At 40.2% G+C, this 16,654-nt stretch overlaps 1 protein-coding gene across 1 annotated transcript in view; it reads right to left on the reverse strand.

The window, feature by feature from the left end:
- LOC141978477 (uncharacterized) overlaps positions 1–12,184 on the reverse strand; it is a 177,930-nt gene extending 165,746 nt beyond the window's left edge. The window contains exon 1 of the mRNA XM_074940624.1: positions 12,007–12,184. Within this exon, the coding sequence (XP_074796725.1) occupies positions 12,007–12,136 (130 nt within the window). The 5' untranslated portion in view covers positions 12,137–12,184. The remainder of the gene's footprint in view (positions 1–12,006) is intronic.
- Positions 12,185–16,654: the final 4,470 nt, after the last annotated feature.

A 16,654-nucleotide genomic window follows, 5' to 3' on the forward strand; every position in this document is an offset into this window, starting at 1 on the left:
TTCCACAGGCAAAAATCACTGTTCCCATGCTTATAGGATTTAAGAGAAACAAAGAAAGCCTTCCACCTCACCTGGATTTCTCAAAGAGACACCATTTCACAAGGGCTGATATCACATTGCTTAATCATGACAGCCCATAATGGATATTTTAACATTGCAAACAAGCCACTAGGTTGTGCTTTTCCCTTTCTCAGACAAGCAATGTCACAAACGCAGAATACTAATAAAATAATAGACCGTACCATCTGTCCATTTTTATGGAAGAAAAAAATCCTGACCAGCTAAGAAATCTTGATGGAGAACAACTTCAGAGACTACAAAAATGAAATATTTTGTGCAAAACAATAAACCACTTTTACCAATAATACTTACAAGATTATATCCATTTGTGAAGGTCAGAATGGGTATCTATATGAAAAATTGACCACCAAATAACCATAAGACAGAGCTCCACCCTGTGTGGCTCCACCCCTGTTTGCAGAACTGGTCACCCCATCACAAAAATGATACTGTTAAATTAAAGGGGGTTCAGAGGAGGGCAGCAAGAATGATAAAGAGCCTCAAAACACTCTCCTATGAAGAGAGACTGAAGATTGGTATTGTTTACCTTAAAAAGGAAACTAATAAGAGGGGACATGATATAAGTATATAAAGAAGGTATATCAGGGACTTTTATTCTTATTGTCTCAACCCAAAACAACAAGGGGATATTGAATTGCAATTGCTATATTGCTTCAATTACAAATTATAAAGTGTATTTACCAAGGAATGCCACTATAAGGCCAGTGATCACATGGTTGCCAAAAGTTTCAGTGGCATGATAAGATCACCAATGATGGACATATACTGAATATCCAGCCAGACCATCTTAAGGACCTAGATAGAGACTCTGCCGATCCAGGTGGCACTCCATCTGCAAAGGTCTCGCTGGGATATGCAATGATGCTGCTGCTATTTTTCATTTTCTGTATTGCAAATATAGCAATATTTTTTCTAACTGCCAGCCCACAAACTAACTCTAGGTTCTGATAGTCCATCTAGGATCTTTTTGTCTTGTATCTCATGAGCAGTCATAAAGGTTCTCTAGGCAAAATTCAATAATTTCACCTGTGCAACCCCAGTGTCTTCAGACTATGACTTTGATAGTACTGTATCTGTGCAACCTCATTAGCCACCAGAGGGTTTGTGGACATGTTAACTGAGGACATAATCTGAAGGCAATGTGTTTGCACAGGTGTAGCTAAGGGCCTAACTGAGCTCACTGAAGTTTTACTGCTAGTGATGACGTGAAGTATGGGAAGTATACATCTTGACTCTGAGAAGCAAGGGAGAATTCGTGGGGCTCATAGCTAGAAAGAAAACACCTTTTTATTTGCAGCCTGAGCAAATTGGATGTGGAAATCAGTGCAACACAATGACCTTAGAATCCCAAAATCCCATTTCTACAGAGTCACTTTTCAAGGCAGAACCAGAATTCAGATAATGGGTTCCAAAGAGTTTGCAAATCTGTGAATGTACTCACATAGAAATGAATGCAACTAAGTAGCTGTATTAGTTTTAAAGACAAAAATGTATCAAATGTGATTCTGAAAACAAAAAGTGTATGTGTCCAGAATAAAATGCAAAATGAAAGAATACATGCCTATGATTTTCTTGCCAGTTGATTTATAGTGATGTTTAATTTAAAATCATTCTTAGTAAATAAAAGATATTGGAAACACAGAAACACAAAACCATAGTTCAATTTAACTATTTTTGAAAAAATCATTCAGAGTAATGAAATTAAGATGTTCCTAAAATCTTGCATTGAAAATCCATGAATATCTTTTTCAGCTAGCCTGTGAACAAAGTTTTTCCACTTCAAAAAGAATATCTTTAAAAGTCATTATGTAGTTGAATGATCTTAAAAGAAGGCATATAGGCAGCCAAGGAAAATTCCTGACATGCATTTTAATGGCATTTGTGAAGTAGCATTTATAGTAATGTTTCAGCAGGAACAAGAACGGATTCCATTATTTTCTTTATTTGTTGATTGTTCATTTAACTGAAGCACTACTCGCGATTCATCATAGTAAATAAAGAACGACATCGCTTTAAGAGATTTTTAAAAAATATTTGTCCATAAAATGCTGAAAACATTTTGACGAAATAAAGGTCTTTGAAGCAAAGGGGTATGCTTTAAGCCAGATGAATCAAAATTTAGCCAAAGAGGGCCACACTGGCACCCTGCCAGGAGCTTTAGGGCTGAAGCTAATTTGCATGTAATGGAGGAAATTGCAGCTGCCCTCATCTTTGATATGGAGGTGCAGCCAGCCCCAACCAAGATAGAGCATCACACATTGAGAATTGCAAATATGACGTGCCACACTTCCTTATTAAAGATGAAGGTAGCCATAGGCAACACTGTAGGACTCCATGGAACCCACGTAATTACCTCTTCCCTCACCTTTCACCTCCAGAGACATCATTTCAAGTCCAGGTGTAGGTCATAAGTAGAAATGAAGTGAGGTCCTGGGAATCATTCCTTTTCAGGAAGGGTGCTTAAGCATGTGTAAATGCCATTGAAGTGCTTTCCTGAAAATGGATGGACAGGCTTACATGCTTGCCTGAATCAGGGCCCTGATGACCTCCTCCTTCTCCTGGTAGTTTCCACTTCCTAGTGGTCATTGTCCACATTGGAAAAAGCACCACAATGTCAGAGAAACCCATGAGTGGAATATCTGTAGTTTTGGTGAATAGAGTTGTGGGTGTGGGATGCTTGCACATGTCTATCATACAAATGGGGGCAGCCACCCTTTTAAAACTACCTTTCTCAGGGGTTTGATTAAAAAAACACCACACCAATGTTAGTTCACATTATTAGGGTCAAATGTCTGTTTAACATTATTTTCAGTGGTAGCTGGCACTTAATTATTATATCTCTCAATGGAGGGAGAAAATATTGCATTAGGTTTTTATTATCCTTGCCATTCTATTCCCATGCAATGCTGAGTTGGCCCTTTAAAAAAACTTATGTTTTATTGGCCAGTGCTGTAAGATGCAAACAAGCATAGATCAAGATAAAGGATGTGCAGGCAGCCTGAGTTGCAGAATAGAAGCACTTGTCGCCATAATGGTACATTCTGATACACCCCAGAACAGCAGTCCAAAAACACACACACCCCAAAAAAAACCCTGAAGCCAGACACACAGGTAGGTTGTCAATCAAAACATATAATAACCCTGAACCAGGGTCAGCAACAGTCTGAACAAAACATGACAACAGTCCAAACAGAATATATGTTGCACCTGACCCTGAGTAGCTGCACCACACCTAACACTATGCACACACACAGAGCCTTAAACAGGAACACTGAGTTCAGGGAGCAAGAACCAAGAAACAAAACAAAAACAAAACAAGCAGGAAGCAGAGAGGCAACATACGCACCAGTCATCACACTATCGTATCCCCTTACACCTTGAGTATAACGAAGAGCACTTCTGTCCAGAAATTACTGGACATACCCACCATGTTGGAATGGATCCTGTAAGAGCCATTACAATCTATCCAGCAGGGTGTGAGCGGCTTCCGCTTTGGGACTGATCAGATGATGTTTTGATGGATAGCTGAGTCCTTCCATCACAGCCACTCAAGACTGCTTCTGGGATGAAACTATGGGAGGAAACCATCTTGTGCAGTGAGCAAAAAACTGGTTATGTTGGAAGCCATGACAGTACCACTGTGGGCATTACAACTGTGAGAGGCAAGTGGGCATCTCACCATGTGTGGGTTCCCCCAAGGCTGATGCTTGGGCCCATGTTTGAGACCTACGATCCCTCACATCTTCACCTCCAAAATTCAGTCTGATTGCCTGGGAGGATAAAAATCATCTGACCTGTTCCCAAATCACAGCAGCTTAGCACCCCTGTTTGAAAGGCAATAACAGCCCTTATAGGGTCTATTACAAGATATTGGTGTGTGTGTCTTTCTCCTTCCGTCATAGCTTCCTCAGAGCTCAGGTGAGTGATGTATGTTGAAATGCCATTATTATCACCCCCACTCAAATATCATGAAGCTCCAAAAATTCATCAGATTGGCTTAAAAACTATAAGATTTCTTAGAAAAATCATAAATTTTAGGTTCCTTTTATTTCCTTATGGTTTATTAGCCTTTAGTTTGTATTCAGGTCTCCTTTTCAAGCTTTGCTCTGCAACCCATAAGGCCTAGCAAGTTAATTTCTCCTTTAATGAAAGCTGAGATTCTCTTGTAGTTAATTGCATCCAGTTGCTGGAGCTTTAAGCAAAATATCGACTACAGCGAGACTCATGCTAACATTGCAAGAGCTGGCAACACAAACTCCTACAGAAACAGAGGAACCACTTTGCTATAATTCTCTTAGGCTACAATGACCTGTCAAGTCAGTATATCAACAGAAATAAAGCAAAAATGGTTGGGGGCTTGTTTGTTTGTTCGTTCAAAATGGGTTTTGCTATGTTATAATAAATACCAATGGTTTAAATATGGAACAAGTTCTCTTACAGGTCAGACAGTCAGTTAATAATTATAGTAGATATTAAAGGTACAATTCCAGCACCACAATGGCCTTCAGGCCTTTGGCTGCAAATAGGGCTGGACTGAATACACAGGAAATGCTGTATTTAGAGAAGGATTTTTAAGGTTGATTAGCATCTGGAGGATGGAACTCACCAATTCTATTAACCTAAAATTTGACTACATAAACAAGTGAAGATAATGGAAGCTGCTGGGTGTTCAGCACTTGAGAATCATCAGGTGCCTCAATATAGACTTAGGAGCCTAACTTAAGGCACCCATTTTTTAACACTGTTGGCCTTACACCAGGGGTGCCCACAAGAACGGAGGACCCAATCTCCAGTAAAGTACTTAAACATGGGTTTAAGTGTTTTTCTAGTTTGGAGTCAGAATCCCTAACTCATTATTAAAGGGGAACACAAAGAGCTCATAAATAGAAACTTACTATGCTACAACACAGACTGAGTTGTGATGGCACCTACATCCCTCGGAAGGAACTTCACGTACTGAGGAGATAACCTAAAGTCAGATACCAGGATACACCTTTTTGTGGTATCCAGGGGACTGAAGGCGTGGGTTTCCTATTCATATGCATGTCAGACTGCTATATCAGACCAAGTTACTTTCCATAAGGGCTTGGTCCGCTCAGCTTAACCTAGTGGTCCCCAAAGATGGAGTTTCCATAGGCTAAAAGACGATGGGCAAGATTTTTCAGCTACACCAGTGCAAACCCACTGAAGTCAGTGGGTAAATAGAATGCTGATAAAAATCTTTATATTACAACCCACATTCTGTGTATGCTACACATTATACAGAAGAGCTATTTTAGAGAGTTTTTAATTTGGACTATTTTTTATTCCTCTGACTTCAAACCATGTATCATAGTTAACATGTATCCACTGTACAGAGTTCAGAATGACAAACATTAAAACTGAAATCTAAAACACCTCTAAAATAGTTTTTCTGTACATAAAAGTGTCACAACTTTTGAGCCACATACATCAGAATAGCCAAGACAAGAAGCAAGTTCTGTGTGTGTCCTATGGGTTGCTGGGGAACTTCCTTTTCCAAATGATATAAGGGCTCCAGCTTTTATCTCTCATGGGTAATGATATAGACATTTAACCTATCATCACCGGTGAGAGACTGAATATTGCCCATATTGGGCCTTGGGCCAGTACAATGGGAGGGAGAAGTGAATTCCACATTTGAGAAACAGAAGGGAATACTTTTGTGGAGGTTGGCTTCTGTAAAAAGTAAGGGGAGATGAAGACAGAGTACAGATGAAGCGATCAAAGGTACATGACAGTTGCAGCTTATCACATGGTTTCACAATTTGTTACATTTATAGAACTAGGATATATTTTAAGTGTACGTATTTTTTATATAAAATGCATGAATATGTAGAATGAGAATTTAAAAAAAAAATCTATATTGGAAGGGCAGCACCTCCCAGCCTAAAGGCCTCAATGTGTAGCAAGTTGCACCATGGGTCTGAAAGTCATTAGAGTTGAGCGTTTCTCTGAAAGGACCCCTGACAACAACCTCCATCCACTCTTTTGCAAGTGACTGAAATGACATGTAGTTTTTTGCACCACAACACACAGTTTAAATTATGAGTGTTCCAATGTATGGTTTTAATTGCATCACTCTCTTAAAGCAGGAACAAACAAAAAAATCCACAGTACATAGATTTTGAAGCTCAAGATGATCAATATAAATATTAAAACAAACCAAGGGCTTAGCACATAGAAAAATTCAAGACACATATTGGTATGCAGAAAAATTTAGGAAACATACCTTATACCGGGGGAGTTTTATCAAAGACCCAGTGCCTATGGTACTCATATAAATTCTCTTTCTTTTGTTCCTGCAGGGTTCCAAAGGCTAAAGAAAGAAAATACAAAGCAGAGGAGGCACCACTGAGTGAATGCAACAGTGTTTTATTAATCCATGTGATTAATCCAGCATGCTGAGGAAGATTCTTTACAGAATCAAAACGTTCATGTTTTTGATCCACATGGATTAAGGAAACAGTGTTGCGTTCACTCAGTGGTGCCTCCTCCGCTTTGTGTTTTGGTTTTATTCTTTGGCGTCCTGCAGGAACAAAAGAGGGAGCATTTATATGTGTACAGCAGCATGGGGACTTTGATAACGCCCCTTCCTGAAGGATGCTTCCTGAATTTTTCTGAGAGTTAAGCCTCCTGTTTGTATTTGCATCATTCCGCCAGATAAACCGAACTACTACCAAATAATAAAAGGCTCTCTCTGCCGGCTCATGAAAGGCAGTTGTGCTGCTGTGTGGGTGGACTGTAAATCAGCCTGTTGATGCCTGCATAAAGTAATCAGACAATTATCTGGGATAACTAACTCAAAAATTTATTTTGGAAAACCAGCATCTTCCACTAAGAGCAAGACTGCAGACTTCTTTCTGACCGAGCAAAAGGCTTCAGGCATCAAGGACACGGAAATGTTTCGGGCCTCATGGCAAAGCATGAGCTTCCATCCAACCTTGCTCAGCAATGTTCTAACACACGTGCTTACCTTTTTATGTGCTTAAATGCTTCACTGTATAGGGGCCTGAGCTCTCTCTTGTGAAGCACAAAACTGAGTGGGTGAGACAGCAAGTTTACTTGGTTCTTTGTAGCTAATTTTAATCTGATTCAGAACCCAGTAGAATCAACTATCACCATAAATAATAAAGCATCAGATCTGCCTTTGCTTGAGCCAAAGACAGATGTCCAGGGAACCTTTTCTTTTTTTTCTCCTCTCCACTTTACCAGGAATCAGGAAATAAGCATGCCATATCCAACAAACTAACTCCAAAAACAAGGGAGATCATTTCCTCATATGTGTCTGACAGCAGGAACACTTTGCTGCATTCTCAACAGCTATCAACTGACTCCACCTCTGTTTCAGAATCTTATATAAAGCCTTCCAACTAGTCTTCATGATTCTCCACTGATTTGTTCCCTTCACACATCTCTTTGACCTAATTTCTTCTTATTTTTCATCTTATTGCTACTTTTATCAAAATATACCATCATAAGAATTTGGCTGAATTTTATGCTCCCTAGACTTGGAACGTGGAATAGAAATGTATAGTTTTGAATAAAAAGACTAACTCCATCAGTTGATGGCAAACTAAATGACTGTATAAACTCTAGAATGCATTGATGTAGCAACGTATCTCATGTCAAAACACATACACATACATACACATTAATATCTTCTTTCTTTTCTGTATCCTCCTGCATCCACAGATTCATAGAGAGTCCACCAATTTCCACCATTTATTTTGGTCTTGCGCTGGTCTGTTCAGGTTTCTGAGTGCCACGTTGGTGAATTTGGCTTCTTTCTCTGTTGTTCTGCGTTTCCCTAGGTTGCCCTCTCTCTGATTCTTTCCAGGTCGTGTCCACATTATCACTTGCCATGGAAGTCTTGTTGGTGGCATCCTTAAAGCGTGTCCTAAATACATGCATCGTCTCCTTACCGTATTTGATGCTTTGTATTGGTTTGCTCTACGTACAATTTCTGATATTGCAAGAAATTCTAATGGACTCGGACAAACTTCTGCAGGCATTTATTCTGGAATGAATTGAGCTTATCAATTTCTGTTGTAGATGTCCATGACTCTGCTTTATAAAGGAGGACAGACATGATGCCAGTATTAAAAATCTGTACATATGTGTCAGTGCCAATTATACTACTTTCAAATATTTTCAAGTGTATGAAAGTTGTTTGGTGCTTTTGGTATTCGTTGCTTGACATCTAGCATGATGTTACCCTCATTGCACTCCAAATAGGTAAAATGACTTCTAGTGTTTTGTCATCCACTCTGATAATTACTTTTGGGACAGTAATGGCCATATCATTTGTCTTCCCCTTGTTGATAAAAAAACTTGTTTCGCTGTAAACAAAAGTTGGGTCTTTTCTTCCATTAAGTGATATGTTAAACTACACAGGACAATGTCATCACCCACAAACGAAGTTATCCTTTATCATTTGCTCATCATGCTTTATCATTTGTCCATAAAATTCCTCGGTTGCCGTCTGCAGTTACTTTCCTCATGGCAAGTCAATAACCAGTGCAAACAAAAATTTGGACATAATACACCCCTGTGTTACTCCATTGTCACTGCAAACCATGCGCTGAAGATGTCACTATCTCTGACTGCACATTCAGCTTTATCATATAGATCCTTGATTATTCTAATTATATTTGCTGGTGTTCCACAGTACACCATAATTTTCCTCCCCTGTTGTCCACTAAAGTCAGGTAGCTTCTTCCCTCTAATCCTCATGGCCTGGAAGCCAGCAGGGGGAGCACTGAGAGCCCAGGGGAGACTTTATCCATGCTCTCAACTCCTGTGCCTGCGGCCACAGTGACCTGGGCAGCTGAGAAGAGCAGTTGCAGAGCAGAGCTCAGTCCCTCCACTCTTGGGCTGAAGCATGTTCAGTCTAGGGATGGAGCATGTAAAGTCTAGGTTGCCACGCAGCTGGTTTTTGTAGTGCCTTGCCAGTCAATCATGAAAACATGCTAGGGTGCTTTTTATCCACTGCACCAACATTCCCTTGTAAGCTGGCCAGTCATGCAGTGATCTTGTAATTACCAGCAAGCACACGTTGCATGGCTAGGAGCAGAGCATGACCAGCCCAGCACCTAGGTCCTGCTCTGAGTGCCAGGCCCTCAACCTGCTGAAGCTGCAGTGGCTCCTTCCAGCACTGGGGACCAGGAATTGGGATGGGCCGAGGCTCACCGGCAAGCTGGCGTTGGAAACAGGGATTGGGGTCGGGGAGGTAGGGGCTCCTGAGAGGGGGTTGGTGTAGGGGGTAGTGGGAAGGTAAGAGGAAAAGAGGCCTTGAACCGCCCCCAGTCCCCCACCTGCACTCCTGCTAGAATGAGCGGGGCAGAGGAGTAGAGGAGGGTAAGGCTGGTGGGGACAAGCAGTGCATCTCAGAGATGGCAACCCTACAATCTGGCCACATGTAGGAGCTGTAAGTGGAAGGGGCATGCTCTGTGAAGGCAGAATTTAGCTGCCAAATTCCAACAAGTCTCCACTGAGCACATGTGAACTGAGATTTTTCAGACATCTACAACTGCCAAATGGGGGTGAGTTTTTCTCGAAGACAACAAAAGGCACATTCTTGTCACCAGCATGACCCCCACACACACACACCAAATTCTAAGTCCCTGTTACAATAAATTGCTTTTTAACATGGGCAAAAGAACATATTTCCCCTAACATCTTTTTCAGAAACAGACGAACCATTTGAACTTACACTTCAAAAACAAAACACAAACAGGAAACAAACAAACAAAATGGCCTGAGGCAGACACCCAACATAAAACATTTCAGTCCAAACCGTTAAAGTTTGGCAGTGTTCTAAGACCCTGTTTTCAGTTGCTTACAATGGGAAGTGTTGGGCAGACTTTACCGTAGGCATTGCTACCTGTGCTGCCTATAATGAAAGAGCATAAAAATAGCAGCAACAATATGCAGTAATTTAACCTTGATTTTGCATTACATCAGCCGCCATACGTGACTTGCACAGTAATCAAGAAAAGATGCATAAGCATATTCCTCTAAGAATTTACAAAAAGAACTGTATACACTTTTTAATTCACATATTTTCCAAAAGCATTCCTAGCCACCCCTGTGGATCAACGGATTTGTATAGCTCACTGGTTATACCCGGGGCTTTCCCTTTTGATGCACTGTTATTTTGGAATATGTTTACATACAGTATGGGAGCATTTTGGTCAATTAATTCTCTGCTATAGAACACTTACTAGCTAATTATCTACAAACACAAAAGGCATATTTTGATTTTTCATGTATATTACTGTGGTGGCTAGGCTTATGTAATGTTTGGTCTATAATCTTCAAAATACTTTCCAGAAAAATCTCAAAGGTCGCTCCATCTGGGAAATGTAACAATTAAACTTCATTTCCTATTCAGACCAAATAGCCTTAACGTAGAAACTCTCATATTCTTCATGTATTTTCCAGACACCTGTTGTTAAATAGTTTCCACTCAGATTTGAAGAATTTGAGACAGGTCCTAAATTTGAGCCTCTTAAATTGAGACTCCCTGGGGTGAACCTGTGCCCTTTCTAAGCAATCATTTGAGATAAACTGTAGCCCTTAGTATATCAGGAGGAATTTCCACAGCACTTGGCATTTGGCCTCACACCAATTCTCCTTTGAAGCTGAAGACTATAGAGAAAATGTCTGACACCTGCTGAGTAAACATTTGACCCTAGACTACTGGGAAGAGACGAACTAGAGCTTCTGCTTTTCAGAGACAGCTAAAAGGTTACACAACGCCTCCTGCAGAGTCCTAACAACTCAAGGCAATATTCTTAAGTAGGTTTTGTAGGCTGAGGTGTCGTCATGGCTCTTTCAAAGACATAGTATTCATGAAAATCAGTATGACATGTTTCTAGTGCACTTGCACCCAATCCTGAAGTCAGTGAGATTTTATGCCAAATCATACAAACATACCAAGAAAACATTAAGAACACGAAGTCTGCTGGCAGACTGACCTGATACAATATAGGACAACAACAACAGTTCAAAAGGCAGATATGTACACCTGAAAAAAATAAACTGGCAATTGGGTCAATCAGTGCTGTATTTTTGTTGTATAATGAGATCCACTGGCTGACAGTTGAAGTTAGAACATTTAAGCTGAAAATATAGCACCGATTTTTAACAGTAAGAGTGGTTTAACCATGGGAACAGATTACCAAGGAGAGATTCTCTGTCACTTTAAATCTTCAAATCATGACTCCATGTCTTTCTAAAAGTTAGGCTCTAGTTCAATCACAACTGATTGGTTTAATTCAGGAGTTGTTGGGTGAAAATTAACGGACTATGCAAGAGGCTAAACCAGATTATCACAATAGCCCCATTTAGCCTGAAATTTTATTAATCTATTTGGGACGATGGTTACAGTGATCACCATTATAAAGTTAACAGCTCCTCAAAAGTGGTATCCCATGTACACTCAGATCTTTAATGGTAAGAAGTAAGTGTGTGAAATTAGTTGTCAATTCTAATTTTGGATACATCTACAATTGTTGCCATTTAGAAATAATACAGTCTACATTTTTGTTTTGAATATACAGGACTGGTGTTGATTACTGAAATACTATACCATTGAATTGTACTGCCACCATGTACAGTACCAGAATTAAATAACAAAAAGTGTGGTTATTGCAAATAATGCACTTCTCAGGTATACTGTGGGCCTGCAAGAAAATATTTTTTTCAAAGTTAATGTACTTAAGAGTATATACTCTGTGTGGGTGTGCAATACAACAGAATGCACAAAGTAGTCATAGGTCTTTATTTTCTCTATTACATTCTCCATTATACTTTTGGAAACAAAGTGAGATGACAACAGAGGTTCACATTTGTATTGCTGACAGTCTTATAAGACTATTATTTAAAGCACAAATATTTTACCTGAATCTCTCCAGGTGTTTCTCTGAGTTGGGAAAATTTTCTTGTTTTCACTCATCTGTTTGACTGGAAAGCCCCGGAACTTGGTGCTGAGCATCTGGGGAGACTCAAGGATACCAGGTGAAATTTTCATATGAGCTGTAAACCTGGGGCATAGTAATGAAGGTCTCTCATGGTGACGATTGTGCTGGGGAAAGAAAAACAAGAGTGAGAATCCACCAGTCTTCTGTGTGTGCAGAAAAAGCCACCACTCTTCTATTCAATAGATTAAGCCAACAGCAACAAATGAAAGGGTAGAGGAATCACCAGTATTTTCTAGCTCATTTTCCATTCTTTAAATTCTAAGAACTTGAAGTTGAGACCCTCTACATACAGGAAAGAAAACCATGTATTGATTTGAGGTATATACATTAGAATGAATATCATTAATTGTCATGTAAGAGAATTCATTTTCTGTTAAAGATTTGTTTTTAAAGTACCGTAGGCTGGACCATTTAACATTCCCACTCGGTTAAGCAGGAGAGCCCAGGTTATGAGCCTAGCACACACTCCTGCACCGATTAAATGAGACTCCATGTTTGTACAGGGGGGTCTAATTAATGCTTTTGCTTACAGGCTTGGGGACCAAACAAGAGCAAACAGCAGCAGAACAGAGGAGTCTATAGTTCACTAGCAATTGGGGTAATTGTTTTGGAAGTTCTAAATGTTGCCCCATCTCAATAGTTGTGTAGATTTTAGGAGCTGATATTTTTATGGAATACAGGCATAAGGACTAGGTTTTGTCTAATTCCCCTTTATATTGTTTGCTATTGGAGAATGTGTTTTGGCTTTTGCTGGACTAACATTTATCAGATTTACTGACCCAGAGCCATAATCCTGCAACTAACTTTGTGCATGGGCCACTGCAACCACACAAAGTCTTATTCACTTCCTGTAGTGGGGTCGACACCCACTCAGGCCCAAAAGGGTTTAAGATAGCCCTAGAAGAGGGCTGGGGCAGGGGAAGAGCTGGGCTGATTGGCAGAGCAGCTGCAGCTGGGGGCCATGCCCCAAACAGACCCAGCGGGCCTTATAAAAGCCAGGAGTAGAAGCGCACTCTCTCTTTAGCGCTGAGAGGGAGGGACCTGGCTGCAGAGACCTGAATAGAGGACCTCGTTTGGAGCAGGGGTAGGGAAAGGCCAAGGAAGCTGGGGAGCTCTGGCCTAGGAAAGCCTCAGGCTGCAGGCCTGGGAAGGCCTATTGGGTATGGGGGTTGCAGGGACAGCCACAGGTAGGCAGAGGCAGCAGGTCCAAACCCAACCTTGCCTGTGATGAGTGGCTCATACTGCAGTCTGCCCCAGGGTGCGGGGGCTAGCTGGTGACTGACAGGAGCCTACAACTGAGATGAGGTAGGGATACTAGGTGGAGGGTTCCCCTGGGAGTAGGAGACCCAGAACTGTGGGGTACTGCCAGGGGGTAGCACCCAGTGAAAGGGGCACTGGGGTCCTGGGAGGGATATGGGAGCCAGCAGCAAAGTGAGACACCGGCCTGAAGAGGGCACTCTGGAGGCTGGAACACTAATTCCCTAAGATGACCAGCAGGAGGCACCGCCGGTGAGTCTGCACCTGGTTACACTTCCATTACTTGCAGATTCAGGACGCTGGTTACTGATTTGGTAACCTCACCCAGCCACAGATTAACTCCAGACTAGAGCTCTCCTCCCATTTCAAATGGACTCCATCTACACAGGATTGAGTGGAATGAGATCTTGTATCTTTACTGTTCCTTAATGGCGAATTGTCAGGATAAAAATCCTATGGTCCTAATTGTTCTCTTGGTTTTCTTTTGTGCTGCCCCTCACACTTGGGAAGAGTTCCACATAAACATCCACAAAACTACCTCCTTGTCCTCCTTCACACTCTCCATTGCTGTGATGCCTACAAAAAATTATCAGCTAGGCAACTGGTATACAAAGATCAAAGCCTATAGTACTGACCAATATTGTCTCATTGTTTCCTTGTCCCCTTTCCCCCACCTGTTTGTTGTATCTTGCCTTATACTTAAATTGTAAACTCTTTGGGGCTGGGACCAGCTTTTTGTTTTTTGTATGTACATCACATAGGACAACAGGGCTCTGGTCCATGCCTAGGACTCATAGGTCTTCCCACAATACAAATAAACAATAATAATCATAATTTTAGACAATGAAGTAGACTAGCAAGTTTCTAGTCAACTTCACTTTCATGTTCTCATGTACTAACACAATGCTGAAATGTAAGGGGTGTGAACTCTGCAGGACAATATCTGCTTCTTTAAAAGAAGTATTACATATATTTCTTCACCTCCTCAATTTCCTTTATGGCTTAAAGGTTATAATGTTGTCTATAGACAAATGCTACCTATGTTTAACTGATATCCTCAAGATCAGCACATGTGAAGCAACAATGTGGACAATGCAGAGATTCCAGAGTATTGTAGCTTTCTTGCTAAAGGGGTCCAAAAAATTGAGGACATCCAGTGAAAAAGGAGTGTTTTATGAACTTTTACTATTGTTTCTGTGTCACTCCAATTTTCCACAAACCACAATGAAAAATTACAATAGTACTCAAACATTATATTTCACATTTGGGGTTTTTTTGCCAATGCATTGATATTTTTACAAAATACAGGTTTAAAGCCCCTGTTAAACTGTAATCTGAAATACAAGTTAATCTATGGAATCATGAACTGAGACTTCATAATAAATGAGACAGTGATAGAAGAGTGAGAACTGTAAACCTAAACAAGGCAGTTAACAATTGACAAGAATTTGCATTCCCTGCATTGAAAGCAATTTGTCACTTTCATGCATCTGAAGAAGTGAGGTTTTTTACCCACAAAAGCTTATGCCCAACTAAATCTGTTAGTCTTTAAGGTGCCACCGGACTCCTTGTTGTTTTTGTCACTTCCAGTTTCACATAACTTGCCTACATTCAGCATATGGAAATTGTGAACAGTATGGACTATCTCTAGCTTTCTTCTCCTTGTTGATACATTTTCCCCTAAAATCTAAGATGATAAATTAAAGTTGAAAGCCTTGGACTAGAAAAAGGTCACATGAGAAGTTACAATTGATTAGTTCATAGCCAAAAAAAATTCAAAGCAAAATGGAGTTCTGAACTTTTTCAATGAAGGGTAGTCTCAAAATTGATGTATAGAGTATTAAACCATTATTGCTATAAGTCTAGTTATGCAACTTTTTATTGTATTATTCAATAAAACTGTGTTTCCTTGAGATCAAAAGTTTTTTCCTTGAGACCCATATTTCAGTTCTTATTGTTGTGATCCTTCTGATGTGCACAAAATAGACTCTAGCTGGGAATCGGGGGTTAGAACTGCTGTGCTAGGAAGGCTCAGTGTTTAGAGGTTCCCACATTTTTACAAAGCACTCACATTTTCAGCAGGTATAGAAACAGAGTTTTTACCATCCCACACAAAGCACATTATTTAGCTTAAGTATATTTTAAAAAGAAATATGACTGCAATCAGATTTCAAATTTAACAATTCCATTATTTTTCAGTGTGTTTTATGCAAAATTTATAAGCAGACTAGAAAGAAATATGGAACTTCTAGGGGTTAAATGTGACTCATTGTAAAGAATGCGCCCTTTTCAATAACACTTCTCTTTTGATTAACTAAAAGCCAGGCCTTGTATATTATACACAATCCTCTTTTTAAACAAGGCAGACTCCCACACCACAAAGATACTAGAACAGTAAATATTGATTTTCTTGACTGATGGTACATCTCATGCTACCCAGACCACTCAAGCATCTGCTTGTTACCACAAGCTATTCCCTTTGTCAAGGAATAAAGCAAAGTGGCGTTACGTGCTATCGGTTGTGGATTGCAAATACTTAAATACATTTCTCAGAATGAAAGGCACCTTCTTTTGATTTTTTTTAACTGTTTGCTTTAGCCCCATACACACTCCTAGCACCTGTACTTTTCAATGGTTGGTTTGCCAAGATCACTATGGTTTTCTTGCTGTCGTCTTTATAACTGTTTATTATAAGTAAAGCACCTAGTGAAGCCATAAATGATTTATTTATTTATTGCTAGAAAAGAAAGACACGAAAACAAAACCTCCAGATTCTGGTGCAAGTTTTGCATGTACCCTGATACATTAACAAGTGCTAAATATGAGATTATAAAACAAGTGTGATGTATTGGGGAAAAGGCTTGGCTTGTTCACTGTATTTAATTATTATTTGGAACGTCTTTTTCTTTTGATTTTTGGGGTGGCTCCAAAACCATGCCCTGCTGAAAGATCACCACAACAGCACAAACTGGGCAGGCATTTATGCCTGCTAAATACTTCAGAAGTGAGAGTGAGGAGGCTTTGCAGCACTGAGCACACTTTTACCGCTCTACAGATGCTAAATTATCAGCACTGCAAAGTAAGAGATGCTATTCAATGGGAAAATGTGTTTTTTTTCATTGAAAAATTCTTTTTTTGACCAAACTAGAAAAGAAGAAAAAATCCCCTCTCCCCCCAGTTTTTCAGTTTATAATTTTTCCACACTAGCACCTGATGGGAGGAGAATCACCTAGGCTGGGAGTCGACTATTTGCCTTTCTCTGCAGGACGATCTGCTTCCCCCCACCCGCCGCTGGTTCCTCTTCCCTTGTG

Source organism: Natator depressus, chromosome 1 (genome assembly GCF_965152275.1).
Source record: "Natator depressus isolate rNatDep1 chromosome 1, rNatDep2.hap1, whole genome shotgun sequence".
Classification (NCBI taxonomy): domain Eukaryota; kingdom Metazoa; phylum Chordata; order Testudines; family Cheloniidae; genus Natator; species Natator depressus.